This window comes from Platalea leucorodia (genome assembly GCF_965183815.1).
Source record: "Platalea leucorodia genome assembly, chromosome: 2".
Taxonomy (NCBI): domain Eukaryota; kingdom Metazoa; phylum Chordata; class Aves; order Pelecaniformes; family Threskiornithidae; genus Platalea; species Platalea leucorodia.
The window spans coordinates 116,254,030-116,281,270 of record NC_138824.1 but is presented as its reverse complement, the minus strand read 5'-3'; the positions used below and the strand labels follow the sequence as shown (position 1 = coordinate 116,281,270).

The window sequence follows — 27,241 nt, the reverse complement described above, 5'->3', positions numbered from 1 at the left end:
CATGCAGGATGGTTGCTTCTGCCAAAGAGCTTAGCGATAAAATAGTTTTCAGAAACTTTTTTTTTGTTTCTTAAGGGATTTCAATGCTAATACTTCAGTATAAAGATTCAATAACATACATCCTTCCAGCCTGTTGCCAGAATCTTACAAACACTAAATTCAAAATAAACTTAATTATAAATACTCAAATAATCTATTCATAAATATGTTATGTATTTGCTATCTGGGAAGCCTCAAATTATTAAAAATCATTCTTCTGTCTGTTGTGGCAGCTTTTATTTTTAATACTGCAGTAACTTAAACAGCTGAATTAATGTAAACCAAATGGTACTAAAAGTAAAGCTATCCCTGCCTGCCAAATTTGAATGCTGACAGAATTTGTACTGCAGTTCTAATACTTACAAGGGAGCTTTAATGAAAGAAATGCTTACAAGAAAGAAGGAAGGGAAAGCACTTTTTCAAATTAAGATCCATTGTTGATGTGGAAATGCCTTCTTTTAATCAAGCCTTATCTATTTGTTCAAAATACTTCAAAAAGTTTTATTCCCTTAGTGCTAAAACATATTCCATATGCAATATATTGTATATATTCTGTTCACTTGTCTATTCATATATATATGGTTTTAGATTAGAGCAGGAAACAATATAAGCAGGTGAAATTTTGTTCTGCTGAAATCCATTAATTTTGTTACCAGCTCCAGCAAGGGTAGAATCTCATTGTTTATTAATACACTGAAGAGATCTATTGCTTGTTTTTTATCATTGACACTTGGTGGCTTACAGTGTTTTGGCCACTAGATACGTACTCGCCTCTGTAGTACCGAGTACTGGTATTGGGAATATGGCTGACTGAGAGGAGGTACACGGAGAAGCGTCACACAAATAAACTGTTGTTGGAGTAAGAATCACATGATGGGATTTTGATCCACAAAGAACACTTCATGGGTGCCTGTTGTGATTTCAAACAAGCATTGCTTTGTTTGTTAGCTGAGTCTGTGATACTCATTTTAGTGTTCTTAGGATGTTCTCTTCCCCTTCTATTTGTTATGGAAAACCATGTGTGCAGTTGTTTTGCTCTTAGTTATTTCTTTCTCTTTTGTTGTGTGGTTGCTGTAGATGGGTTGCCTATGATAAGGAGTGCTACAAAGGCCGTCAGTACTTGCTGGAGGAGGGAGATTATGAAGACAGACACTCATGGGGGGGAACTGACAGTCTCCTGTCTTTCCGGTTCCTTCAGGCTGTAAGTACTTTTATGAATTTCGCACAAATTATGCACAGTTCTATACGTAAAGAGGAAGGTTATTCTTGTATGTGGTACAGCTGTCTTGGGTTTAGTCATCTGTCGTGGTTTAACCCCAGCCAGCAACTAAGCACCACGCAGCCGCTCGCTCACTCCCCCCCAGTGGGATGGGGGAGAGAATCAGAAGGGTAAAAGGGAGAAAACTCGTGGGTTGAGATAAGAACAGTTTAATAATTGAAGTAAAATAAATTAGAACAGTTAAATAGGCAAAGCAAAAAAACCGTGCACGCAAACAAAACAGAACAAGGAATTCATTCACTACTTCCCATCGGCAGGCAGGTGTTCAGCCATCCCCAGGAAAGCAGGGCTCCATCACGCGTAATGGTTACTTGGGAAGACAAACGCCATCGCGCCTAATGTCCCCCTCCTTCCTCCTTCTTCCCCCAGCTTATATACTGAGCATGATGTCATATGGTATGGAATAGCCCTTGGGCCAGTCTGGGCCAGCTGTCCTGGCTGTGCCCCCTCCCAGCTTCTTGTGCACCCGGCAGAGCATGGGCAGTTGAAAAGTCCTTTACCACTGTGAGCACCACTTAGCACCTATTTAGAGACAGCTTAGCACTACTTAGCAAGAACCAAAGCATCAGTGTATCATCGACATTGTTCTCATCCTAAACCCAAAACACAGCCCCATACCGGCTACCAAGACGAAAATTAACTCTATCCCAGCTGAAACCAGGACATCATCTTTTGCCCAAGTTCACTCATATTCTTTCCTACTTGCTGAAATTTAGACTGCACTGTATACATTGTAAAGCAGAAGCAGGTTCTAAATAGCCTTTGTAAAGTTCATACAAAGAACGTATCCTGCAGAATTCCTTGTCTACCTGCCAGATTTTCCAAGTATGTCACTTCTGCACTTCAAGCTATTTGAATCTCTAGAACAGAATTTTCTTAAAAGTTTAACATGCATAAGTGTACAGTGTAGTTCTTTATTAAAATAAAAATAGCTTTTCAACACAGCAGCTGTTGCAAGCCTTAAAACAGCATTACCCTCTGTCTCTGTGATTTTTGTGCCAGTAAATTTTGGCAGCAAAAATAATCATGGTGAAAAAATCCCTGCTACTAAAATGTGTTTAGTGGGGGCAAAGATTGAAATAATAATAAAAACTATGTTAGAGTCCAGTATAGGAAGCAAAGTTAGAGTTTTCAGTGATGGGGAAACATGGCATTAGAACTTCTTTATCATTTCCTTTAGTTTGGGTTGGGGTTTTTTTGTGTGTTTGGGGGTTTGAGGATTTTTTATTATAATAAGAACTCTGTGAGCTTTAAATACAGCTGCGAAGAGTGGCTCCTTCTGAGAATTAGATTGTTCACTCTGAGATTTCTCAGTCTTGCATACTCAGATTACTCATCTCATCTGAGGAGACGTGGTATTCCTGAGCCAGGAATTTTGTGAAGTTTGAAGATAGGCATTTAGAGCAAACTCATTGTCTCAACAGTCATCGGTTTTTTGTTTGGTTGGTTTTTTTTGTTTGTTTGTTTGTATTTTAAAAAAGTTAACGTGAACCCAAAAAGGCCTTGCTTAAATTCACAATTTGCAGTTTTGATTTTTATGAAAGACACCTAGGAAAAGCTATATTTATAATCAGAATCTATCATATACCTTAAAATAAAGATAGGAGAATAAACTGAATTGAAGAAAAATATCCTCCTCTAAATAATTTATTTTCAAGTTTCTGAGAAAAACAGGCAGGAATTTTCTTCGAACTCCTCATTTTGAATGTGCAGAATCCTATTCAATTACTGACCAATCTTAGTTTTTCTTCTCAAGCTATACATAGGATACTTGAATAACTTAAATTGATCTTTTTAAGTCTTCCTCTTGGCAAAGGACATAATTGCAAGCTTAAAATTGTGCACATGCCTAGCAGGGATGACCTTTCACGTGTATGCATGTATGTAATTTGACTCACGCCTGGAACAGTCAGGATGCTCAAGTCATTAACATTCATATATCAACATATATCATTCAAATTGGCATATAAATATATATCAATATGTATCTATTGATAGTAAAAGTAAGTAATACTTTTCCTCAAATTGTAGCATAACTAAAGGCAATGAGCTAGCTGCCAATAAAATAAATAATGGCACTGGCATTTTGTTGTTCAGCTTGACCAACAGATTGACCACCTCTCTCTGATGTGCAATACATAAGTCAGCGTTCAGGCTTGCCATATGCTCCCTTCGTGACTTTGTATACGATACTTAAGGTCAGGATTTTAAAAACATTTTAGTACCAAACCCTTGTTTTCAAGGGGACCTGGGCAAAAATCCATCGCTGCACAGCGAACGTACTAGCTCTTTTCCATAATCTCAGAAATTCTGTCAGGATAAGTGCAGTACAGTAAAGAGTTGTGGTGGTCTCAGACTGTGCGGGAGTGTCCCGGGATATCGGATCTTTATTGGTCTTCCCTAGAAATTCTCCTTTAGTCAGATGAATTCAAGAGTCTCTGTAGAAGATTAAGGATTTTGTGAAATGTAGCTGAGCTGCATTATTCACGGTCAGCTTAGGTAGGGAGTGGGGCTGGGCATTGGCCCTGCTCTTTATACGTACTCACTGGTGTGGTCTCATGTAGGGGCCAAGCCAGCTAGACTTCCCCCCCCCCCCCCCCCCGCCCCCCCCAGGTGTGACACCAGGTGACCGTGACTGTGTTGGCTTTAAGGCCAGCCCAGACCTGGAAACAGTTTAGCCTGGCTCACATGGCGTGAAGCTGAAGCTAATGAGCCCTGCGTGCCTGAGTCAGCTCCAGGCAGAGTCAGATCAAATGTCTTTGTGCCGTGCTCCCAAAGCAGGGAGCGTGGTACAGAAGCACGTAAATGGCTCCACAGAGAGCCAGGCCGGGTGCGGCGTGCCTCATTAGCCTGTGTCAGTACCGGCTCTGTCAATGTGGCTTAGTGCTATGCAAAGCTATTCAGATGTTCCTGCGCCACGATGCTCAACATGACAGGTTCCACCAGAGCTTATTAGCGCTAGGAAGATCCAACCCATGTTTCTGTACACATACCAGTGACTGCGGTTGAGCTGAGACATGAATTTAATTTCCTGACAAATAAGAAAGGTTAGACATCACACACAAAAGAGGGATTGTTGCAAGTCACCCCTCCCCACCCACTGGTGAAGGTGTACACTCATGTAGGCATACTGCAAGAGCTTTCAGTTTTTGTCTGTCTTAAATATTTCTGCTGTGAACAGTCGCAAGCTCTAATGCGGGGACTTGGGGAGTGTTTTGAAAGCAGAGACAGAAAGGACTTGTAAAATTGTTTTTTCCAGCGTACTGCCAGCTCTGTTATCAGCATCTGTATTGGACACACTGGAGTCAAATACAGGGCTTGTTCCTGCGGGCCGACCGCAGTTTGTACTGTGTGCTGGTTTGGGGGACAGTTGCATTTGCTTCTGTTCTGCAGTGTCAAATGAGGGAATCTGTGAAGCTGGGGGATTGTCCATGGCTGTTGTGATCAGGGAAAGAGCAAAGTTTCTGAGTCTCTTTCAGTGGAGCAGAGTATGTTGCCTTTGGAGCTTTCCCACTAATGTTTTCAAGTCTAAAATGATTTGCCTTGGTCTGAAAGTCTGTTTTTAAGTATTTCTCCTCTTGCTTATTGTAAGAGAAGCTGTAGTGAAAATTTAGGGAGGAAAAAATGATGGCTGAACTTGAAACGTTTTAAATGTAATTACAGTTATGGATATATTTCAGTATTTTAAATTTAGTGAAATTATGCACAGATCTGATCTAAATGGCTTTTCAGGAACTCTTGCAAAGTCCTTGCTTTAGGACCATTAAGAGTAGCTGGTTTTCATTTGCACTAAAACTGCACTAGTATTTTTTTTTCTTCCTCTAAAAAGTAGTCTGAAGCTGCAGTTGTTCATGACGATTTTGCCAGACCTGGCACTTTAATTTCTAGTGTATACCTGAAGTAGTTGCAACTTTTTAAATAAATGAAAGAAGGAGATGGTCAACACAGTAGGAAAACCAGTTTTACTACAGAATTTGTTCTGTCGCTTTTCAGTGTCCTGTAAACAATGCAGAGAGGTTGAGCCACATCAAGTGTTCATTCTAAACTTGGTTTTCGTTATTCATTGTTGATTGAATCCTGTACAAAGGCATGGTGTCCTCTAAAGAGCCTGTTTGATCAGGTTCACCTGACCAAATGAATCTGGCTGCGTGCTTGGCCTGGCCTTAGTTTCTAAGCATTTTTTGATTGTTTTAAGCCTTTGTTTTCTCAGTGTAGCCTTCAGCTCTGGTTGGTAGCTTGTAAATGCTACATCAGCAAGTATTTAGTGTAATAATTCCTGTGATAGTGTCCTCATATGTTTGTGAATCTGTGTCGGCTCCTGTATTTGCTTGATCGTCTTTTCTCTTGTTTGCAAGGTTTACTTATTTTCAGCTTATTATAACATTGCTGAATGTTTTAGAAACACTGAAATTGAATTGAGTTCATGTGTTTTGTTAAAAGTTAAAGGAATAAAGTGAATGGATTGTTGTTTTCCATTTTTCCAAGCAGTGACTGAACAGTGTGCTTAAAATCACTAAGTGGTTAAAAAGTTGGAGATTTGAAATGCATAACTTCAGATTATTTGAATTTGTAAGTAATCTGGTCAAGCAACTATGCTAGCTGAAAGCATAAAGCAATGTCACACGGCTGTATGAGAGAGAACATGACAGTGTTATGCAGGATTTATTTTATAGCTATAGTGGTTAGTCATATAATGGATGTATGCAAAAACTACGAATCCCTTGTGCTGGAAAGGTGGTCTTGCCCAGTCTTTTCCTCTGCGTGATTATTGCCTTATCGCTGGGAAGGCATGAGGAAGGAGAACTTGAAGTAAAAGACTATAGTCATGGTAATGCTTGGAGTAGTAATTTGTGAAGCTGTTGGAAGACAAGTGCTAAATCCCCAACCCTTCTTTTTCCCACACAGGCATCTTTGCACGCTCAGTCATCCTCATAGAGGAAAGGATGGTGCTCAGGGGCAGCAGGTTCTTCCTCTCTTCAGTGGAAACCACTGAAGGCCATATCAGATTGCCAGGCTTCCAGCTAGGCACTTCAATGCCAAAATATCCCGTAAAGATCCACACAAGGGACCTAAGTCCCCTCACTGCTTTATAAAACGCTATCTTTCAGGCTACAGCTCTTTTCCAAAATGTTTTATGTTGTGAAGTGTCACTGAGCTGTGACAGCCTGTCTTCTAACTCCTGTGCTGCCTTTTAGGATTTCATAGAGTCATCAGTGGCACTTTTTCAGTCTGATGATGAAGATGGGAAAGCATTAGACATCGTCAATGAAGAAATCCCTGATTTGGAGCAGGCTGGATTTGGCCCAGAGACAAAGTCGATTCTTGTGAGAAGTGGAGTGTAAGTCTACTGAAATATATGGATGGAAGTATTAAGTATTTTTGTGCACAGCTGGGTTTGGGTACATCTTTTGACAGAATATATTTCACGTGGTACAGGTGGTAAACATTTAAGGGAGAAAAATGTTTCTTTCAGTTTCCTTCGTAAATGGAAGAAAAAAAAAAATCTTAGTTTCCACTAAATCCCATGCCTACAGCTTGGTTGGATCTGGGCATTCTTGTTACTAGAGAAAGCTTGTGATGTCCCTCCAGAGGTCACACAGACTGTAGTTTCGTGATAAAAGGAGCTTTGGCAGTAATACAGAAGAGGGATTTTAGGTATGTTAAGAACTAGGATACCTTTTCAGACAGGTGGAGCCTGTACAGAAGGCATGAGCTCGGTCTCGTGTAGTTGGGGGTTTCTTTCTTCTTAGATCGCAACAGGGAAAGCAGGGTGGGAGAAGCTTGAACTGCCAACCACTGCAAGCTTTTGCTTTATCTCATCTTATCAAGGCTTCCTCATTGCATCATTTTTCTTAAATCCAACTGGAAAAGTTGGAAGAAGGCCCTCGCTGGGGGGATACTGAACAGGTAAAGGTTCAGCTGAGAGAGATTCAAAAACTTGTCAATTAAGTGTCTTTCCTCTGGGCTTCTAAGCAAGGCATCATGTCATGCTGAATGTATATTTGATAGAAAGGCAGAGACCAAAGTTGTATGTTTGTCAAAGTAGTGTTTGCAAAGTTAAAGCAGAAAATCAAAGTGTGTGACAATTATGCACCTCTCATTGGGTTTAATGTTACACTGTCTGTCAGACGGACTTATCAAGAAAACTCCAAAGAAAATTGTTCTATTTAACTTGTTAGTATTTTCATCAAACTACACAGGAAAATGTGATGTTTTCAGTTTAATTTTTGTCTTATTCTCCAGGTGGGTTGCATATCAGCAGAAATATTTCTGTGGAGATCAATATGTATTGGAGAAAGGAAAATATAAATGTTTCTTTGACTGGGGAGGATCTAGTAAAATCATCATGTCAATTCGACCTGTTAAGTTGGTGAGTTACCAGAACTTGTTAAGGGGAAAACTTAAAAGAAACGAGACCTTTGGAGTTCAGACCATACAATAGTGTAATAATGTGGGCTGTGCAGTTTAATCAATTTGTCTGTCTATTTGGAAACAATTTAAAGACCCTTGTGAATGACATAATGAGTCTGTTCAGGATTGGGACTGAAATGGACGCTCTGGATCTTTCTATCTGTTGAGAAAATTGTCAGGGAAACTTCATAAGAAGAACTTCCCTTTGGCAGACTGCATTCATGGAAAGAATAACCTGGCCTGGAAAGATTAATTTGCCTTAAAGCATAGTAATTTATCATGCCTAATTGATAATGGATATAAAAATACTTGAGAATTTATCTGGCCCCTATTGTTGTTGTATAATAGAAGTCTGATTATTTTTTTTCTTATTTTTATGCTAAAATATTTGTAATACATATAGTGAATAAAGACAGGAAATATTTTCAATCCATTATTAAATCCAAAGTAGTGCAACTTGCCTAAATAGATTAGTGCCAGAACTGTCAAAATCCTAATGCAAAACAAAGACAATCCTCAGTAGTAAGTAAATAATAAATGATACTACTGCACTGAATATAGGAAAGGAACATTTAACCTTATTTTGAAGAGCACGTGTTGAAAGAGGTGTCACAGTCTTCTGTTGTTTTTAATTCTGTCTTTTTTCCAAGTAGTAGACTCAAAAATAAATGCAGAGACTTTTACGTGGACTCTAATCCACATTATGTAAACTAATTAATGCTGATGCAAGTTCTCTGTGTGAAAGGCCCTGAACAGTCAGCCAGGTAGTCATGAGCTTACGGGCAGCTGATGGCAGAGGCTAGGCAAGAGAATTGTGCCCAGAGCCTGGGAAGCGTGTTTTTCTCTGCTCTTGAGTTCATAATTAACAAATTTCAGGAACTTGACGTGTCTTCTAGGAAATTAATTGTAATTAATTTTATTTATTTATATGCATGTATGTGTTTATTATTGCAGGAACCGCTTGGAACAAATGAGCCTCCACATTTGGTATGTTGACGTTATGTAACAGTCGCTAGTACTAAGCTACATTTAATAATTAAATACAGGTAATCTTGAACGTCTTCCTTTGTTACTTCAGATGATATCTCAGTATTATCATCTCCTTACAGCAGACCATTGATGGAGGATACTGGTAGATGTATAAGGGTTAAGTTTGCTAATGTTCTGCTCTTTGCTTTATTCCAGATCATACCCTTTAGTATTCTGTCCTCAAAAATGTGAGCAGTTCAGTAGGTTTTGAGTGACTTTGGGTCTCTGTAGCTATTTATTTTCTTCTTTGCTTCCTGTTTCTGGAAACTTGCTATCACATGCATTCATCTTTGTGGCATATTTTCTTTCCATTATTTTGCATTGTATCTGGTTTGTCACTACCTTATTCACATATGAGGTGAAGAAGAAAGTATAAACTGCAGAAAATTGAACTGCACCCTTCAAACCTGCAGATGCGTCAACAGGAGAGGTTGGGTTTTTTAGTCTTGTATGCTGGTAGCTCTGCTTTTCATAGTCTCCCAAGCATGTATAGCTGCCCCTTTAAGGAGCAGGCACCATTTGCTCCGTGCTTCCCTTTTCCTCACATTAACATATGACCTTAACTGAACACATCCTGATTATAATAAATCTATGATAAATCTCTTCTACGATACATTCTGACAATTTCCCTGAAAGTTGTGTCTAACTTGGTGACAACTTAGAAAGTGGTCCCTATAATTCACTTTTAGTCTCAAGAACGAGTTATTTTAGGCTTCTACACTTTTGGTCCTTGTCTTACAAGGTTATGTCCCATTAATGTACCTTTGTGATATCTTTCTAAAACAAAAACCTGCTGTAAGTGTTTGTGCTCATCACCAAGCATAGTCTGTGTCTCCTGCAACGTACTGTCCCAACAGGGCTTTCCTCCCTTCCTGCATTAGTTGTTTGATTTCTCTTTTTCTGTCCTGGAGTGTGCTGCTGGCATGGGTGATGATCTAAGTGGTTATAGAGTCATAGAATCATAGAATCGTTAATATTGCTCTCTCTATGATATGCTTTTAATTAAGCAAATTTGGAAGACTTTATTTCAAGAAACATGACGTTTTTTCAGACAAGAGAGACTTTAGAGCTCAGTGGTTCTGTTTTAGAAAACTTAAGTTTGTCATCTGGACACAATTTTACTCTTTCTTGCTTGGATGGGTATAATAGCCATAAGTGCGTGGGAAATACATGTATTGTGTTACTTAGCAGGTTGACCACACCCTTCTTTTTCTCCAAATATTCTAGTTCCACAATTTTATGATTAACCCAGGACTACAGGAAGTGTTTCCTGTCTGAAGACATAATTGGTGTATTATTTTAGTCTTAAACACTGATTTCCTGCCAGACCTATTCATATGGCAGTTTGCAGCCAAATCCAACGACTTGCAAGTACGTTCACAGTAAGGCCTTGGTAAATGATATCAGATAAAATAACCGACTCGGAGGAAACCGGTGGGATCCAAACAGTTGAAGATCATTTTCTTTCCATCTTCAGCTCCTTCTATTTTTTTCAGGACCTCCCCAAAACTATCCTTTGAGTGCTTTAATCCAGTTTTGCAGACCTTTAAGATCAATTCAAACTTTCGAGGTTTCAATAAATTGTGCTTTACAGTCTTTTTATTTCCAGTAATATGTGAAAAAAAACTCTGTGTGCGTGTATGCACAGTTACCTTTAAATACTGACATGTACTAGATTGTGTTTTGCCTTTTGTGTTCTCTAATAGCAGTCTTAACACCATTTGTAAAAAATACTATCCTGATTTGTCACAATCCTGTTTTTCATAGGATTCTGCCCTAAAGCTAGGGAAAGAACAACATTATTCATATTGCTACAGTTCTTTTAGGAGAGGAAGTATTTTGACTAAGTTTTTATGGGAAAACATATAATCACTTAGGGTAAGTAAAGGACAGGCTTTTGGATAAATATGAAGAATTTCCCATTCAGAGTAAAATAAAAGTTTCCATGTATGCAACAGTGTCTTAGTTTGGAACTTCAAAGCATGGTGCATATGAGCTGGCAAATCCTTAAGCATCCTAATGTTTGACCCTTGAATAAGCCCTATACTGGTTATTTTGAATGATTATACGTTCTCCCACCTTTAATAAACATATGTCTGAGCTAAGGGAACTGTTTTCACTGTCTGCAGGAGTGTGTCTTTCTTCACTTCTGTTTTTAGTTGCTTGTCAGAAATTGAAAAGCAACTAAATTTTCTTAAATCTCTCAGTAACTCCCCTGACCTTTTCATCCTGCCAGGCTCCCTAATAAACAAAGTAGATATAATGTAAGAATGCCTGAAGTCACCACCTCTAAAAAGCCATTCATTTTATTTATTAAAAATAAAACTTGGTTTTGCCCAGCAAGAACAAAGCCTCTTTCAATAGCAGGTGACTTGTACAGATGATTTAGGAAGCAGAGATAATTGCTGTGATAACTTGTATTTGTATTTTAACATGCTGTCCGTTCACTTTTTAGGAAGTGAAACCTCGTATAGTAATATCAAACCCTGATGAAGTAGAGATAGCTGCAGTTTGAGGCTAATTGCAGATATGCAGTGTTTTCACTGAGGAATCAGTGCTTCACCCCAGCTTTTGTCAAATGAAGACCATCATTCATTATTAGATATATTCTGTATAAAAATGAGTTATAGATCTTTTTTAAAAGCCTCACATAGCATCTGGCCTATGAAAGAAAGCGTATATATATATTCCTTTATAAAGAGCTTTGAGATAAGTGGGTAGAAAATACTATGTAATTACAGCTTAAATAGATGCTTTGTACATAGCAGTGCAATTACATTTACAGAAAAATCAGTTACGCTTTATTCATTATGTTGTAGCTGATTTGTGTTCTCCAATTTGCAGTTACAGCATGCCAGGCCAGGTTAAGCCTTTCTTGTTCTTTCTAACAGGAAACATATTCATGTCTTTTAAAAACATAGACTGAGCTTTTCCATAAAATCATTTGCTGATCCTTGCGTTTGGCCTTCTTGCTCTGTACTGGCAAAAGCATTTGATTTCTTTTCTTTGGCAGGAAGCTAGGCCAATTTGGGGCATGGAGGGGGAAGTAGCTCTCGCTGCAGCAGCCATCGTGTTTTTCTTCCATTACAGAAGATGAGCTGTTCTCTTGATACAGTTAAATTTTTCATTCTTTTCCAGCCTCTCTTTCAAGCTTTAAAGTGAAATTCACCTCAGTTACACAGTGGCAGCCCAAGGGTACAGAATTCTAGGCAACTTTGCTGTAGATCGTAGGCTATATCATACTACTTTTTTCCTTTTTTTCTTTTTTTCTTTTACTGCAACATTTCAGCCTTATTGCTTTTTCAGGGTGAATTGATCACATCTTCCTGCTGGGGTATGGTTCAATGTGGCGTGAAGTTCTTCACCATGATGTGTAAAAACAGCTTAGCTGAACTTCAGAAGTTTATGGTGCATCTACCAGGCTGTACTCGGTTCCCCCAAAAATTCTCCTGCTAGTTCTTCAGTGAGAAACTACCTGCCATCACTGTGGTTACAGAAGATTTCAAGGCACTTTGTCAACAGTAACCCTGTGTCTTTTGACCAATGTTTCCCCGTCCTGTTTTGAACACTGGATTGCTGAGCTGTAGCAAGAGTTAGCTGCAGTTCAGGGATACTTTGGATGGAAGATAACATCCTTCAGTCCTAGCCTTCTCTTTTTCTCTGGGCCCTCTCCTGCTGCAGTTGAACTTATGCTTCATACTGCTACCTTAGCATCACTGGGAAGCATCCTGTACCAGGGCCAGAGACGATAAAACACTTGATCTTTCTAAAAATAAAGCAGCTGTGGAAATGTAAGAGATTCCTTAAATGAGAATTCATTCTATTTATTGTATCTTTGTGAATTGAATGGATGCTTTTCTAAGAGCGCAGCTATCTCTGTTTACATTAATGATAATGCATTCGTTTTCCTTCTAGTCATTGGTTCTGTTTTGTTTTGTTCTTGTAGCTCAAAGCTTTCAGTAATACACATTTCCAAGGAGCATGTATAGATTTCACAGCAGAAGTTTCTGATTTTACATCATTCATACCATGTTCTTTTAAGGTTCTTCGGGGATGGTAAGTCTGTTGTTTTACATGCCACCATTTTAAGTAATATGGAAATTTTTTTAACCACTACTAAATTTCCGACAGCTGAAAGTGCATAACACATGCCCATCATATTCCATCATGTCTTAGACCCTTTGTCTTGCAATACGTCTCAGTAACTGTTGTCCTGTCATTGGTTTGGGTAGTATGCATTTGGTTTCCCTGTGGAAAGTTTGCACAGTTACTGTGATTCTTTTTTTAACTCCACTTAGAATTTATTCCAGATTTTGAGAACTTGGTACAGTAGAAGTGTCTGCATTCCACTCACGTCGTTTGACTCTGGAACTGAGATTTCTGTACCACATGATTTCATTTTGCTGATTTGGTTGCTTTGTCGCGTAGCCTTTCAAGTCACCTTACTTTTAAGCTTAAGAAGAACAAAAAAATTTTTTATTCCTTATTTCCTTAGCAAATATTAAATCTTAAAAAAAACCTACTGTTAATAAGCAGCTAGAGCAGCTAATCTTTTTTGTTACATTATTCTTGCAGTTGGCTCCTGTATTACCAAGGGGAAATCACTGACAATCACTGTGTGCTGGAAGAAGGCCTCTACGTTGACCTCAGTTCCTGTGGCTGCCCGACTGCTACAATCAAATCCCTCAAGCCTATTCAATATGTAAGGACTTTATTGAAAAAAAAAAATAATGTTTTGGAACTCTTTTCCTAGTCAGATGTCTGAAGCAAGTGCTTGCGCTAAACAAACTCCCACTCAGGGAAAAGAGTGAAGTTTGTTTTCTTGGCTTATGGGATTTTTTGGGTTAGGAACAAGCCAGGCTGCATGCATGCACGCATGTGGTCACTTGTAGGCACGTGCTCTTGGGTATTCTGGGCTCAAAGTTTCTCTCTTTTGTACGAGTTGCATTGGTTGGCATTTTTCTGACTGGTCTTTATAATACAGCTCAGCAGGCTTAGTACGCAGTGAGACATTTTGTCATGCCGTCTAAGCATATGGGGCTTCTTTTATTAGGCCTACAGCCAAGGTTCGGTCTTAAAGCAAAGTACACACGGAAGACATGAAAATTGAAATTACAAGGTAGCAGATACTTGCCATAATGCTGTTTCATTTACTAACTATTCTACAGAAACATAAAAAAGGTTTTCACCTCCTAATGGCATCTCAAATCATGGCTCAATAAAGTGGTATAATACACCACGCGTGTGGCCTGTGAGCTGTGTATGACACATCAGATAGTCCAGTCCAAAGCTCATGTGGCCATCCTCTCTCGTGGTGACTTCTGAGATACAGGACAAGTACTTATTACGCATGCATATAGTCTTCCTGTGACTTTCAGGTCACGTTGGTTGTACTACCCAAGCACACAGCTTGCAGTCAGGTGACCTGTTGTAGCAGTGAGGTGAGATATGAGGTCCTCTATGGCCAGGAGGTTGGAGAGGAATGCATTGTACTATCCAATACAAGATAGATACAGCCTTTTGTACATCCTAGTGTAATCCTGCACACAGGACATATGCCTCTGGAGTCTTGCTGTCATGGCTGTGCCTTTGTCCCGTATGCTGCTATGCATAAGCGTCAAAGATAAGCTGGCCATAATGCTGTTGGTAAAAGAGAAGCAAGTGGCTGCTCTGCCCACTCCTCTCGAGCACTGACCAACTTCTCCAAAACACTTCCTCCTTCCCTGATCACAGAACACAAACTCAGTCTATATGACACATGCCCTTCAATGTAACTCTTAGAAAACTAGACTTTAAAGATTACTCAATTCAGTTTTCTTCAAGTATTAGGTCCTTTTTACCATTTGTTAACAAATTAAAAAAACAAACAAACAAACAAAACCAAACAAAACCCAACTACAACAACAAAAAAACCCCAACCCTCCAAAAAAAACCACCAAACACCAAAAGCCATGGGCATGGTAGGAAGGATGTATAACTTGAGTTTGAGAGCTGGTCTTTTCACTAGATCACATAGATAGAGTGACTTATGTGGAGCTGTAGCTTCCCACCTGCTGAGAGCCTGGTTTTCAGATTAAAGATCTCCTTTTCACATTAGGCTTTTGGACTCTGCTCTGCTAAATCAGAGCGAAGTTTTGACATGAAATGGTAAGTCTCATCCAAATCCCCCCAGCCTGTAATCTCATAGGGAAGTAACTATGCAGTTTGGCATAGCAGAAGCTACTGGCAGCCCGTGATTACCGAGGGCCAAGCCCTGGGAGAAGCGTGTTTGGCAGGCTGCGTGTGGGAAGCTTACACATGTCTTCCTGTACTTTGTAAGTGGCTTGCACCTCTTAGTTCAGTTCCTCTCTTGCAAATAGGAGCCCTTGTATTTCACAAAATCAAGGCACTAAACAGCATAAAATGCTATTGAACCACACCTGTTTTACAAATGGAAATGCCTTCATCAGCCCCCAACACATTGTGTATGCTATTGCACAGGAGAGTGCTCAGAGGCATTGTGTGGTACAGACGTGATGTTAAGCATGCAGCAGTGAGTTTGGTCAGTGGTCAGAAACAGCCGCCGTTAATTCTGTGCATTGTCCGCAATGCACTGTTCTTGGAACAGAGCCCTTTTTATTACAAGATATTTCTGTTAGCTCATTCAAGAGAGCAGCAAGCATATTCCCAAGTGGAATTGTTGTATAGCTTTATTGAATTCAGTTGTGACGTTGGGAACTCCTTCCATTATGCAGCTTTAAATACCAGCCCAATTTCAGACCTAAGGTGTGTATCTCGATAGCTCACGTGTGAGAGGGAGAATGTTTAACCCCGACACCAAGCCCTGAATGTGCATTGTCTCCTGCGCTCCTTTAAGTGAGATGTATCTGCTGCAAGTGTAACTGTTGGAAGACTCTCACGCCGGGGGGGAGCCATGTGTTGCTTCAGTGTGTGAGGTTTCTGCATCCCAGATGTTGACTAGAAGTAGAGGCCCCTGTGTGGCACTGGTAGAAGGGGAAAAAAAATATGTTTTTAGCATATGACTCCTAAGGCTAGCTCGTTACCAGCCTTTGAAAACAATCCCAAGTCCCTTCACTGGTGTAGGTGTGGTCCAGCTATATATTTTAGAAGTAGATTGTTTCAGCCAGTCCTTTGGGATAGGAGAACAAATCTGCTGGAGGAAATGGGGACCTGGGATCTGGGTATTCCCTTTCTAATTTGCAAGATTGTAATGATGATTAACCGTATGCTACCTTGATATTGTACTGCTTAGTGAAGTCCCAACTCTGGGCCTTTATCTGCAGGGTGTATATAAGAATATAGATTCTTTGTGTAGAGCTAACTCCAAAGTAGCTGTGAAACATAGAGGTTAGCACAGGCCACTGACACCTGCGGGGTGTGCGGCCCAGCTTGGCTGGGCATCCACACTGATTTTGCATCTGACCCTCAATCAAGATGCCCTTTGTGTTCCTATCTGTTCTAGTAACTCAAAGGAACATCTAGCAACGTTTTTGCCTTCAGTGTAACTTTTTCAGTTTTCACTTAAAATCTGCAACAATTTTGAGGGGCTTTTTAGATGTTGTCAGCTGCCACAAGATTTCTGGGCTGTCCGTTTTGGAAGCAGAATTTGAGGATTAAAGTTATGTATTTGTAGTGCTCCTTCATAGCATGGGTGTGCTTTTGTGACTTGACGGAACAACACTGTAAGGTGGCAGTGGGATTTTTGTGACTGAGTGAGGTAAAAGTAATGCCTTAATCCATATGAAACAGCTAAGAACTGCAAAGCCTTGACTGATTTTTTTGAAAATAGAACAACTAATTGAAGATAAGGAAGGGATTTGAGGTAATAGTTTGTTCTCTGGAAAACGCAGCTTTGATGCAAACAAATAGAGCAAACGTTCTAAATGAAAAAAGTGAGGATTTTTTTTTTTTTTTTTTTAGGAAAGTAAACTTTTGAGTTTTCAGTTTGAAAATTGCCAGAAATATAATTTGCTTGTATAAGAGCTTAATTACATAACAAAATGAAAAATCTCTTTCTAAATCACTGAGTTGGCCCAATTAGAATAGAAAAAACCCAAAACTTTCAGAGCAACGCAAAACTAATTTGGATAAGAAAACAGGCTCAGACTAGCGGTGGTCTGGTTTCTTCACTGCCATGACAGTATTTTAGGCTGGCTAGCTTTTGTTCTAACCTTTAGCTCTCGGAGGCATGTTTTATGGGTTCTTTGTGGAAAAGTGAAGTTGTCATCATTTAAGTATGGCATGCTACTCCCACCCCGTCCGTGCACATACTCCCCCATTTCTCAAGAAAAATGGTTCCACTTTGGTTATTTCCCCATTTATTATGCGCTGGCGTCGTAGAGGAATTAAGCACATCTTTGTAACCAGTTTCCTCTGCTGTTCGTTCAGGAAGTAGCAAAGCAAAAGCTAGGCAGGTTTCATAAGGAGAGCGGGAAAGGTGTTCCTTTATTCCCAAGAACCTCTTTTCCATCTTGGCCTATTCTCCGAGGTGTATAATACTTGAACTAAATCCTTAGGAGGCCCTACCTGTATTTTTTCCCTGCTGTTCAATTTCGCTCAAATTCAGACTGGATTGTTTTGCCCTTCCGGGAGCGTTTAGGAAAAGCTATAGGTCAGTGAGAGGATACAAAGAAGGAACAAAGCATATCTGTACCTTGATAATGAGAAAATAATGTCCTTTGTTTTCAGTATTCTGGGAAGAAAAATAGTGTTGCAATGCCCATGTATTAATCTAGATTGCATATTGAATGGCGATGTGTCACATGGCCTCTTCCCTTCTGCAAAGGGGAATGCTTCAGAAAGACCAACGTACAATTTTATAAGTGGGGGAAATATGCTAAAAAGCATATGTCACAGGAACGTATTTCTCTAAGTGAACAGGCAGTTACACATTTCGGAAGCCCACTTAACGTTAGAAGGGTACACATCTATTTAGTAGTGGTAGGAACACTGGAACTAATGTAACTTGCCTCTCATTGTCTCCTTTCATCTAAAAATCCCAAAGCATTCTTTAAGAAAAGCTTGTTGATGAAATTTGCTGGTATTGTTGTTAATAGCCATTCTGCAGGCGGGTAAAAGCATAGCACAGATTAAGAGTTGCTGCAGAGGTGCAGGTTTCCATGCCTGCATCGGCAAGGGCTTGCCTTTTGCATTGCCATGAATTCATGCAAAGGAAAGCGTGGGCTGCTCGCCTGGCAGCAAGAGAGCGGGTGAAGTCAGCTGGGCCATTTATAGGGCCATGGGTGCTTACTGGGGCATTTGTCCAGTGTTTGTTGCTTGAAGTAGTTAATCTTTTGCGATAGAGCCCCTTACAAGATGCTCTTACAAAGAGGAGTTCAGCTCTAATGCTGCCATTTCTCAGGCATGTTGTTTTGTCAAACTCCCTGTAATATTTGGTGTGACTTAGATGGACAAGAGTATCCCAGATTGTTGCAGTGAGCAATTAGTTTTCCTTCCAGAACAGTAACTTCATCCCTAAAGTTAAACCAGTCTCATAGTTTCTAAAAACAAAAATGAGACCTGGGTTGTAGGTTGTGCAACATTTTGCTTTTATTTTTTTTTCCTCTCTCTTTTCTTTTGAGGCATTCATTGTGCTTGCTCTGATCAATCGTGATAGCTCCTGTATTTCTATGTTGATTGTCTTTCCCAAGTTAAATACAGGTATTAACTAGTCTCCCCAACATTCCTGTGAGGCAAATAATGAAATCAGATACAAAAATTAATTGGTGTTTCCCAGGGCCAGGCAATGAGTCATTTTGTGTAGCTGGGACTGGACCGTGGGTGTTACTGTCGTCCAACACCGTGTTCCTCTCCCTCAGCCAGGCATCCTTCCCACGCTGAAGGGAGTAGCCAGGCGAGCGCAGCTTCAGTACAGACAGTTGTAAATGATAAGTTAGCCAAGAATGAAGAGTAAAGATTTTTCCAAGGATGTTGTAATGCAGCTGTGGAGTCTCCTCCGGTTAAGGCTCTGGTGAATGCTGTTTGCAACAGGTCAGCAGGGATGCGAAGTGGGGAAATGTACCAGCCCTTGCCATGACTGGGTTACGGTCATGCTTTAGTCTGGCCCCGTGGATTTCTTTCTTTAGCTTTATTAGGCTTTCCCATCAAAGTCTGCAAAAAAAGGTGCAAGGAAAAATATGGTTTGGGCTGAGCCCTTCTCAAAAGGGCTTTATGAGTAATAATTTTCACAAAATTCATAATGAAAAATTAGCTGTATTGTTATCCATAGCTAAAACTATATGTGTTTTTATTATAAGCATGTGTGCAAATTCACTTGTGCACTTGATATTCAGTTGTAGCACCTTTTGGTTAGCTTCTTGGTGTCTGTACACTATTGCTTTTCAGTGGGTGAAGCACCTAAGCCTTGCACTGCAAACAAAAGGCGTTTGAAAGGAGGCTCATATTGCACTGATCTTTGTTTAATATCAGACAATTCAGGCTTGTATTGCATTTCTTTCTGAACTGGGAAAGTATAAAATTCCAAATTGTGAAAAATTCATAGTGCACAGCTTCTCTCTGTTAAAAAAAGGTGGAAGCCATTGAGTGGAAAGCCTGAGCTGAGTTGAACTGTGCAAGAGAATTTCAGTGTGTTGATTTCCACGGCTGACCTTTCAGCCTCTGAAATCACACCATGGGGAGGGAAAAAAGCTGTGTCATTTTCATGGCATCACGTGCTGTATTAGCCATAGACTACCACACCTGTTAAGTAAAGAATATCACTGTATTTAATAGTTCACAAGGCTGCTTATATCTTGAAATACTATGTAAATATAGCCTTCCTTAATCACTGGCCTCTTGAATATATTAAATCTCTTCAAGTGTCTGCCTGGACACTGTCATTAAAAAACAGGACAAGCAAAACCTCTTGAAACTTTACTGGTGCTGGTTTAAGCAAGGCAATTAGTTCCTTAATGCACAAAGATCAGGTTAAGTAATTCCTTATATATAGTGCTTTGTCATTCTTGCAATTGGTAAGCTTTCCCCAAAGGATGGCATTTCAGGTATTTTACTTGAAATAACTATGAAGGCAAGCTAAGGTAATCCTGGCCTAGGCATGGCAATGACTTGCCAGTCGTGGGTAAATGTAGAAGTCTTTAACTCACCTTTCAAAATCAGGGACTGGGATCCACCTGCAGCAATGCTGCAATCTGAGGTTGTCCCCTCTCATATTCTCTGTCCGGTTGCCCTTCCTCCGGCTTTCGGAGAGCGCTGATCCTCCCTGGGCTGTCAGGATTGGGCCTTGGTGAAGAAAGCTGATCCGGTCAGTCTCACGCTTATCTATTTCAGCCTGAAAAGGGGTGAAAGTGCATCTCAGCATTCTGCGAGAAGGGTGGGAGCAAGATGCCTCTGTAGTAAAGGTAACAGCATAGCCTCAAAACCTTGTTCTTTACTGTTGGTAGTTTCCATGGAGCTATGAAAACAAAATCAGAGAAAAAAGCCAGGCCAAGTCACTGCTGCCAGCTGTTGGTGTAAAACAGTATATATAAAGTGAGTAATCAGCTCATTGCTCTATATATGGTTATGGAAATATGAGAGCTTCAGTGCTTGAGACAGCAGCATGTTTTCTTTTTCTGTGCTTCACGTCTGTGCCAAGATCAGTGGAGTCCTTCTGAGGTCTCACTGGAAAGGTGGTGTCAGTCCTTGTGTGTGTGTGTGTGTATCATAGATGCAACGCCCGCTGCATACCGGCAGGCTGGGACTCTGAGCAACCGGACGGGGCTTTCTCAGGCCCATTGAGTTCAAACAGTCTCAACCACATGAGAGCTAGAGTCATTTTAATTCACCGGTTTGCTGATTCCTGGTGTGTAAATGGATATGCTGGATCAGATGACTTGTCCATCTAGTACAGCATCCCTGTCTCTTAACATATGGAATATTGCAACAGCAGGATAGATTTTAGGCTTGGTAACCATGTCTAACAACAAGGATGTCAGGTGGTGTTCCCATGCCTACTAATGCACTTGTGAAAATTTTCTCTGTTGGACCTGTTCTGGACATGGCTTCTGGTCTCTGCTCAGGTGAAAGCCAGTACCAAGGGAGTAGGCTCTTGCAGACTGGAGTACGATGATACTGCTTTGCTGAGCAAAGCAACCTGAAAAGTAGCTGCCTGCACTAGGTCTGCTGGTCTAGATTTCAGAGTAAGCCTTTAGACACACACTGTAAATTTAACCCACCTCATCCAGCAGAAGGCAGGTGGGAAGAACTGACGTTCCAAAATAAAAACATTACGGGTTTTAATCCCTTTCTGGTTTGTAACATGAGTTTTTTAGGAGTGCCATGGGCTTTAAAAATCTCTCCAGGTGGATGATCCCAGGGTCCTCTTTAAAATGTCTCAGCAAACTCCCTGTCCATGCAGTGTTGCATGACTTATATCATCCCTGCACTGGTTGGCAGAGGAAAGTGATCTCTCTGAGGCAGGATTTGAACAACCGGCTGCATACCAAGTGCACTGAGTCAGTGCCAGTAAATTCATAGGTCCTGAATCACCACTGAGGTCTTTAGAGACGCTTCACTACAATACATGTGCCTCTTCAAACATGAAAGTTAAAGTTAATTCAAGATTTTGTTTCATTCGTTCCACCTGAGGCCCTATCTTCGCTGCAGAAGAAATCATACCTTTTGCCTGGGCCGGCTATCTCAGCGTAACGTCTCCTAAGAATAAGATGACTTCCCTGGAGAGGCTGCTAACTGAAGCAGTTATTCAGACCTATATTCCCTCTTCCTTTACCAGCTGCATCAAGATATAAATTACAAGTGCTTATGATTTTGGTTATGATACTTCCCTTATGGTTTTAGGTTAAAAATGCTGAAAAATTGTACAAGTGTTCCTTGTACTAAGGCACAGACTTTGTGTATTTAAATCTGTTCCCTCTGTGCTTTTCTGCTGATCTTACAGCTGTACCACATTTTCGTGCAAACTGATCTTTTATTTGCTTTCATAGGCAATCTCTCAACTGTAGAAAAGGACATTAAGTGAAAAATGTTTCTATTCTGCATGAGATTGAAGGGGTTACTAATTACGCTATTTCTTCAGGATTGTCAGAAGAAAAATAGGAACGTCTGTTAAAAACACTGAGAACTTTTAAGTTCTGAACATTTTTAACCTTTTCCAGTTTGTAGATCCCTAAGATTTTTCCAGTGAACCACTGCTAATTGAAGTCTGTGGACAATAGACTTGCCTCACTACTTTAGATGAAATCTGCAGATCACCCTGAAAACTACTGCTGCAACCCATTCCATCAATAAATAAATAAACTGGATTTATGAAAAGGAATGAAAGCCCTGATGATACAAATCAGATCAAAAAGAGATTTTTAAAATGCAGACAGAGGCGCCTCTGCATCTCGAAGCGACTCACTATGTCTGGCCTGTGTCAGTGGGGCACTATGCTCTGATGACAAAGCCACTGATAAATCCAGTACGTTTCAGCTCTGTGTGCTTTGTTGGTGGATGTACGTTTGGTTTTTTTTTCTTGCTGTTATATTTGCTGAGGGAGCATGATCTAACCCAAAAGCATGTGGAAATTAAGCTGAAGTGGGCAAATGTGTGCATCATGCCTAACAACTGAAGTTAGACTATTGCTAGTAAAACTTTGCTTTTTTTTTTTTTTTCTTTTCTTTTCTTTTCTTCTTTTCCTTCCCTGCCTAGGTTTTTGCAGAGCCCTCCATCAGTCTGTTTGCTCTGGAATGCTGCAAGGGCAGAGAGCTGCACTTCAGTGAACCCATCAATTCTGTTTTGAATGAGGACCTTCATTTTTACACTCAGTCTGTATGGGTGAGAAGTGGATTGTAAGTATGGAAGAAATATTCTTGTCAGTTTTGCATTATAGGAGCTAATACTGAGCATGCATTTTCTCCCGATTACTGCCTTTTTTCATAGGATGTGTTTTACATTCTAACTTTTATTCTGAGACAATATAAAATCCTAAAATGCAGTTGAATGCTAGACCCACTTCTTGTATCAGGACCCAAAATGAACAAGAACTCTGGGCAGAGGGTGTATTTCCCCGTGTAAGAATCGTCCTTTTATCCCTATACAGTAACGAACAATAGAGCCTGTTGTTCAAGCCAGGAACCAAAAGTAAGTTAGTTTTGATTGCTGACTTACAAAGACAGGTAGAGTAAACTTGGACTGCCTTTATAAACTGGCTGTAAAATACCAGCTATGAACTGCAGTGATTTAACTTAAACCACTGCGGTGGTTCAGTGAAGCTTGATGTGCTGATCGGCTGCCAAAGGGGCAGCAACTTCTGCGAGAAGCTCGGGGTGGACTGGACAGCTGGAACAGCAGTTTGATTCTGTTATTAGTTTAATCCCCCTCCATGAGTGTGAATACACACCCAGGGTCTTCTGTGAAAACCATTTTACATCGCAGAAGTGACCTTTGAACCTGTTCTGCATCTACCCCTTTTACCTTTTGGAGAAACTCCCAAGTATTCTGTCTTGACCAAGTCTTCAGCCTCCACATCCACAGCAACAACAAATAACTTGCAGAGTCTCATCCTGCAACTGAGACTGACTGGAAGCTGCCGTTCTTCTAACGTGACACACGTTTCCTGTGTTTAGTTTTAGCCTTTTCCCCACCTTTTTCACATAGACGAGGCTGTAATTTTCTTGAGAGATCTTATGGGATGACACGAAACCATGCAAAATTTGAACTAATTTGGCAAGGAATTAGTGTAGACTGGTCACGGCTTAGGTATATCTCTGTTGTGATTCTTGGAATGAATTTTTCAAACGCATCTAGTCTGTTACCACCTAGAAGTCAAAACCTTTCTACAGATACCTGTGCTAATGTTGCTGAGCGCTCCTCTGATTCTTTGAGGTTGGTACAAAGGCTAAGCCTAACCTAGCTAATGCTCCAGAGCACCGTGGACTGTTTTCTTTCAGGAATTTCACACAAGCGTTTTCTTGAAAGGTTGGTTAAGGATTGAACCTCCCTTTCTTTAAGAGCAGTCGGTGGCGATTGACTTTAGCTGTGGGCCCATAGTGAATATAAGCTTCCCCACAGACCTTTGCCAATTCTTTATAAATTCTAGTGCCTAACATCCATGCCACTTCCATCCTGAGCCCTTGCTGAAAATATACATAGAGAGCACGATCGTCTGCTGCTGCTGTTGTCTTGAGGTGCTCCAGGTGAGAGTGGCAAGCAGGTGCCGTTTCAGGCTGACAACAGCATACACACATTCCCCATGATCTGTGCTAGTTTGGAGGAAGAAAGGCCTTCTTTGGGAGGAACCCCTGACATATTTCTGGTGGGAGTGTATAAATCTTCATACCTCTGTGGAGGTGTTACAGTCTAAAGCATGTCCTGTTGGGGAACGTCTCTTTATGAGCTTTCTCTGCCCTCTCATCGTGGCTGTGGAACTGGAGATTAAATCACTTTGCTCATGCAGTTGGCTATAAAGGAAGGGTGATGGCTTTGGGACCACGTAGTAGAAAAGCACAGGAGAGTGAGCGCAACAGTCGAGCCCCTTCTCCATCTTCCTGTTCGTTTCCGAGTATCCAAGCCAGGTTAGCTGGTTGCCCGTCTCTGGGACGGGTCAGGGCACAACGGCTGGGCTTTCTCTGAGCTCCTTGTGGTGCTCCCTAGGAAACAGACTTCCACAGCCTGGCCCCATCCCACACTGCAGATAGGTAGCCTAAAGGCTGAGGGTGGCAGGTGATCGTGGGAAGTCTGTGGGATGTCCTAGAGGGTTTGTTTACCTAATATGTGATCAAGAGTTCAGGAAGGCGGATTTAGGGTTTTTTTGGCTCCTTGCCCTGAAGCCTACTGTCAGCTTTAGACAAATGACAAAGATTTATGTAAATATACTGGTGGCATCTTGCTGCCAGGCTTAGGTACAAGGATCCTTCCTGAGCCGACTGACCACCTTGGTCAGAAATGGCATGAGCCTGGACTGTGGCGTGGCAAAGGGGGCTGGGGTACGCCAGGGTGCGGGAAGGATGGCGCAGGGGAGGCTGCTGCTCTGCGTGAGAGCCAAGATGAGTTTTGTCTGTGTCGCTGAATGCCAGAAGCCCAGCCTGGCTTCGGGTGGTTATTCCTGTAACAGGCCTTCCCTTCTCTGTTTCCTATAAATGTCTGCTTTGGCAACAGGAACTGCATTTCCAATGAGACTGATGCTCCAAGAACGTTAACAGGGAATTCTCAGTGATTTCACAGAAAGCGTGGCAAGAAAAAAGTCGAGTGTTAGAATTATAAGGAACATGCAATGGTGGTCAGGCTGCTCTGAATACCTGTTAGTCAGGAGGTGTGGGACTTCATTTGAAGAACCAGTGATAGAGCCTCATTGCCAGCTGTGAACTGCCTTGTACATTTTAGCCTGTATGGAGTCCTGAGCAAGGCTGGCTGCCAGTTTCTCCAAATTATGCACAATTGGGAAAAGTAAATTACGGGTGCTGTGAGCACTGTTTGTGCATGTTTTGTCACTGACTTAGAGTGCAGCCATCCCTCATGTTCTTGGCAGCTGACCTGTAAAACAGGTAACATGGGGAAACCAGCATCTGCTTTGTGTTCAGATGAGTTAGAGTCAAGCGTTTAGGATTCACTGTCTGCCCAGCAATGTCCTATTGATATAAACAAAACCGACCTGTGATCCTGAGGCTGCCTTTGTAAGCAGCAAGACATTATCTACTGAGCAAATGTCTAGCTAACAAGGGACCTATATGTGCTGATGCTTTAACTCTGTGTTAACAAAGTATTCAGCCGTGTCCGTGGCTCAGATATGTTCACTACAGGAAAGTCTGTTACAGCAATGTATAGGTTTTGGAGTAAATATTTCGTACGTGTTTTCAGACAAGTGGAATAGCTACAGAAAGCTTTAACTGTAGCAAAAGAAAATATTGGACAAGATCCTCATAATGAGTATGTACAACCAGGCAGAGCTGCAAGTACTACTGTCTGGTGTGTGGCTTCCTAGGTTCCTAACACATGCCTGCTGAAACCTGCATTATTCCCATCCAGGTTCATGCAGGAGTTCTCATATTTGTGGGAAAAATGGGGGCGGGGGGGGAGTTTACAAGTTTCAGGCAGGCAAACAGAAAACAGGTCTTAATTTAGACAGAAAAGAGTTAACCCACTGAAATGGATGGCATTTTGTGGCATGGTAATACAGGTTTGGTATTAGCACTAGTGTGGAGAGGTTTCGGGGCTTCAAGAGCACAGTCCTGAACACAGGCCTGTAGTTCAATTTTGCTATGGTTAATGTGTAGCCTTTCACGTTCTGTTTTCTGTATCCAGGTGGATTGCATACGAAGGATGTAATTTTTTAGGAAAGCAGATTCTGCTGGAGCCCAGTGAGATTTCAAACTGGAATGAACACAGTGGCTGGAAAGTAATTGGCTCCCTTCGTCCTATGAAGCAGGTACTGTAACAGTGTATGAGAACAATTTTTTTTTTTTAGACAGGGATTAGTGCACAAGTATCAGCTCTAGCACTAAGTATAATGGTGTGCATTGTACTCCTTAAATCAGGCCAAATGATGACAGCCAGAAGGACCTACTAGAAGATTACTGAAGCAGAAAATTCCTGCGGTGGCAGTTATTGAGATCTATATTAGGCTCCTAAAGGGAAATTATTCCTAGTTTCTTGGAGCCAAGTTTTGTTTTTCTGAATGGCTCATTAGCATGTTCTGCAGATGCCCTATTTTTAAATTTTTGCCATATAACAAGAATGATGAGAAAACCAATTCTGCATTGGCTTCTTTCATAATTAACATAAATGGAAGCAAGAACATATTTTATTGTGCTATAGCCTGGATTTCCAAAAGAAGCAAAGTTTATGTAGTCCTAGCAGGTTTTCCCTCTCTGCCTCACCCCAAGTAATGCCAGTTTCAATCTCATTCAAAGATTCAGGTCTCAAAACCATAAAGTACTTAGGAGCTTTGTGAAAGGTAGTTAGAGAAGCACGACTGAGATAAATGCCCCTCATTCAAGGAAAAGCAGGTGCAATTCTGCTTCTCTGCCTTTCCAAGACACAGCAGGTAATCGGTGACACACACAAGCTCCAAACCAGTCAAAGCACATGTTGCTGCGTGCCCAGCCACACTGCTGTGGGAGGGCAGCGGCCGGGAGAGAGGAAGAGGACGGGGGAGAGTGGCAGGGAATGTGAGCGGTAACTCCACTGGAACAGAGTTTTCAATAGCTCTGCTTCTCGCAGAAGAACTTGTTTCCGCTTAGTGACAAATGCTGCTTTGTTTTTAAACACTAGATTCAACTGGGGAACTGGGGAAATGTTGCAGTGAACAAAATTAATCACCTTTACCATTAGTTATGCGTTGTCTACACACCACACACACCCCCAAAGTAAAGGATCCCCCCCCGCCAAAAAAAAATATTATTTGTCAATCTAAGAAGTTGACAGCTCCCTGGAATTCTTTGGAAGTGGTAACTACCAAAGGACCCCATTTTGGCTCTGTTTTTGCAAATAATAATGAAAATAATTTGTGCTGATCTTGAAAACTGAATTCTCTCTTCAGCCAGCAAT

General features: G+C 40.9%; 1 protein-coding gene across 6 annotated transcripts in view; it reads left to right on the top strand.

Annotated features, from left to right (window-relative positions):
* Positions 1 to 27,241, top strand: part of CRYBG3 (crystallin beta-gamma domain containing 3) — a 95,331-nt gene that overhangs the window by 62,105 nt on the left and 5,985 nt on the right. For 3 of the 6 annotated variants that reach the window (XR_014230895.1, XR_014230896.1, XM_082338024.1), the window contains exons 12-19: positions 1,117 to 1,240; positions 6,514 to 6,656; positions 7,562 to 7,688; positions 8,684 to 8,716; positions 12,705 to 12,814; positions 13,334 to 13,460; positions 22,406 to 22,545; positions 25,997 to 26,120. Coding sequence is in view for 2 of the 6 variants with exons in the window: in XM_082338024.1 (XP_082194150.1) it covers positions 1,117 to 1,240; positions 6,514 to 6,656; positions 7,562 to 7,688; positions 8,684 to 8,716; positions 12,705 to 12,814; positions 13,334 to 13,460; positions 22,406 to 22,545; positions 25,997 to 26,120 (928 nt within the window). In the remaining 4 variants the exon portion in view is untranslated. Of the gene's footprint in view, positions 1 to 1,116; positions 1,241 to 6,513; positions 6,657 to 7,561; positions 7,689 to 8,683; positions 8,717 to 12,064; positions 12,550 to 12,704; positions 12,815 to 13,333; positions 13,461 to 21,870; positions 21,953 to 22,405; positions 22,546 to 25,996; positions 26,121 to 27,241 lie in introns of those variants that run through there. The other 3 variants (XM_082338025.1, XR_014230897.1, XR_014230898.1) reach the window with 3 other exon arrangements.